Source organism: Crocuta crocuta, unplaced genomic scaffold, assembly GCF_008692635.1.
Source record: "Crocuta crocuta isolate KB4526 unplaced genomic scaffold, BGI_CrCroc_1.0 scaffold234, whole genome shotgun sequence".
Taxonomy (NCBI): domain Eukaryota; kingdom Metazoa; phylum Chordata; class Mammalia; order Carnivora; family Hyaenidae; genus Crocuta; species Crocuta crocuta.
Genome location: NW_027529647.1, coordinates 3,041,050 through 3,044,057, shown reverse-complemented (window position 1 = coordinate 3,044,057; position 3,008 = coordinate 3,041,050). Strand labels below are relative to the sequence as shown.

Genomic DNA, 3,008 nt, shown 5'->3' with positions numbered 1-3,008 from the left:
TCTCTTGTGTTCTGACACAAACACATGACAAACCCCACAGCATCACAACGTCAGAAAAGTGACCTGGTGGTTACTTAGTACAGAAGAGGCTGCAGCGCGCAGCACAGCTTCCAGAAAGAGCAGGCGCGCAGCGGCCAAGGGCACGGCTGCAGACGCGTCCATCAGCACCAGGAACTAACACCTGACGCCCCCACAGACGCTCAGTGACTTAGCTACATCAACCGAGAAGTTGCCACCACCAAGCGGACTCTGGCCAGCCCACGTGCCCAGGACGCTTCCGCGGGGAGGGCGCCCGGCGCAGACTCCAGGGCAGCGACAGCCTCTGGGACGGGCTCTGGGCAGCTGGCTGCCCTCAGGCACTTAGTTGGAAAAGGAAATTCAGAACCAAATAAAGATTTTTTCCAGCTATGAAGAGACTCAAAAATTTCAAAAACCCCACAGAAGGGTCTAAAACCCAAACACAGGTGCTTCTTTCATCTGTTCCTTCAAATTTCGAAAACCACAACGTCTCCAAACATGGCTGCTTGATCTTTAAAAACACTAACGACTAGACTAGTTTCTTCCCTAACATCAAAGCCCGTCTCCCATCACACAAGCCCAAGAACCTTCAAGGACGCCGCTGGAGGCCCTCCCCACGGAGCCCCTGAGTTAGCAGAGCCCGTGGTCAGGGCCAAGGTCGCCGAGGCTAAGCCCTCGAGTCCACCCAGGGTCCCACCGGGCCAGCCGTCAGCCACAAGAGGGTACAGCTGGGAGGGGACGGCTTTCAGAGCCCTGGCAGCCCAGGCCTCCACCTGTGGGAGGGCGCAGGGGGCCTGCGGGTGACCGACCCCACGGACGCCAGCCCGGGGTGCACACGGCCCGCGCGGCTCTGGCATGGAGTGAGTTCGGGCTCTGGAGCGCTTACCAGTGGTGGTGGGTGGTGAGCACCGTGGTCAGCTTCACGCCGTGCTTTCTCACCGTTTCTACAACCTGCAACCAAGCGTGAGGCAGGACGCAGGCCATGGCCACGCTCCCAGCACTGGCTCCCCAGGCTGCGGGGCTCCCCAGCGGGGGACCCAGGGTTTGCTGGGAGTGGCCGGGCCCTGACCTGACCCTGCCGACCGGCCCCCACTCCAGCAGCATAGGGCGAAGGTGGCCTTTTTCTCTCTTAGAGCACCCGGCAGCTCGGTGCCAGCCACGACCTCTCCGAGCCCCTCCAGCAGAGGTCGCCGGGGGACAGCCAGACCCACGGACGGGCAGGCAGGCTGAGGAGGGCTCCTGCTCCCCCCGCCCCCACCCCAGAGACCGTACACACGGAAGCCCACTTCTCTCCACGCCCCAGCCTTTGCCGGCCCCACCCCGCAGTGGCCTTCTGCCCGACAGCAGAGTGACTAGACACTAGTTTAGTGGTTTTACAAAAACCAAATGGATTAATTTGCATTTAGCTTCGGCCAAGCTGCAAGGCCAGGGCAGATATGAACCCCAGCGGGGAACGAGGACATGGCACTGGGGCCTCCCACCTTCTGGGGCTGCACCGGGTCCACGATGGCGGCCTCCTTGGTCTCGCCATCGATGATCAGGTACATGTAGTTGTCGGTCAGCGCGGGCAGCAACTCCACGTTCATGGCGTCCTGTTCCACGGTCAGGCTCTTCCTGCACCCCGTGTGATGGAGAAGGACGCCCAGCCAGGCCGGACCTGAAGACAAAGGGCAGCCCCGGTCAGTGTCCACGGGAGGCCGTGCCAGGCTGACACGGCATAGGTGCCCCGGAGTCCCGACAGCACGTCCCAGGGAGGTGACGGCAAGTGACAAAGTGTGAGGCTCGCCGTGTCTGCTTTCCTGAGCCCCTTTGGCAAAGAAGAAAGTATCCTCATTTTACCACATCTGCACGGAAAATACAAAAATTCACATGCACATTCACAGAAATCATCTCTCAGACTGTGACCCTTATTTTCTTTTTCGAGGGCTCCAGGAGGACAGAAGTGCCAGCTTGTGGCTGTGATCAAACCACTGTCAACTGTGACCGCTGCCCGTTCCGGGGCGTCCACACACAGACCAGGAAGAGAGGAAGCCAGAGGACACGTGCCCAGCGGGACTGCGCCTCAGCACCCGCCGCCCAGCTAACAGAGAGTCTGTCACCCGTGCTCCCCACCCTTCCCAGGCATCCAGCCAGACAAGAAAACAATATTCACTTTCAAAGGGCATAAGTGGGGGCGCCTGGGTGGCTCAGTCGGTTAAGGGTCCGACTTCGGCTCAGGTCATGATCTCTCAGTTCATGAGTTCAAGCCCCGCATCGGGCTCTGTGCTGACAGCTCAGAGCCTGGAGCCTGTTTCAGATTCTGTGCCTCCCTCTCTCTCTGACACTCCCTTGCTCATGCTGTCTCTCTCTCTCTCTCTGTCTCAGAAATAAATAAAACATTAAAAAAAAAGGGGGGGGGAGCAGAACTGGAAATCTGGATGAGGCACAAAACCTACCGGTGGCCACAAGGGTTCCAGATTCAGGTGTTCAGGACACGGCGTCACCATGTGTTGAGCCAGGGCAAGAGCCCAAAGACCCTCCACCAAGGAGTCCGGTGCCAAAATTTTCAACAGTCAAACCCCTACTCCACCTAAAATTTCACAGAGGCCCCAACAACGCTCTAAGTCTTAGCTCGAAGAGATTAACACCACAAAAGGTGGCAGGAGACCGGCTTGTGAAATCCTGGGGTCATCCTGGGGTCGGGTCGGTGCTGGGGTGGAGGCTCTCCCAGCAGGGATCCAGAAGGCAGGCAGCACCAACTGACTGACGGACTGCATCCCCAGGGGCCTCGCGTGCTGAAATCAACCTCCTCTGCTACGGCCAAGGGGGACCGAGTGAGTCAAGGGGACAGAGTGACACAAAGGTATCCAATTCCCCTTTTCTTTGACAAGCGGCTGCGCCTTTCCTGGGCCCTTCTCCTCATGCACCACAAAACAAACATTTCCGTATCATCAAGTTTCTGTGATGTTCCATCTCTGCCAAAGCCCAGTACTGTCAGAGCCCAGGAAGGA

General features: G+C 58.6%; 1 protein-coding gene across 1 annotated transcript in view; it reads right to left on the bottom strand.

The window, feature by feature from the left end:
• The window catches only part of HAGH (hydroxyacylglutathione hydrolase), a 15,904-nt gene extending 14,208 nt beyond the window's left edge, over positions 1-1,696 (bottom strand). The window contains exons 1-2 of the mRNA XM_077762788.1: positions 1,500-1,696; positions 905-969 (exon numbers count right to left, since the gene is read on the bottom strand). Of these exons, the coding sequence (XP_077618914.1) occupies positions 905-969; positions 1,500-1,604 (170 nt within the window). The 5' untranslated portion in view covers positions 1,605-1,696. The remainder of the gene's footprint in view (positions 1-904; positions 970-1,499) is intronic.
• Positions 1,697-3,008: the final 1,312 nt, after the last annotated feature.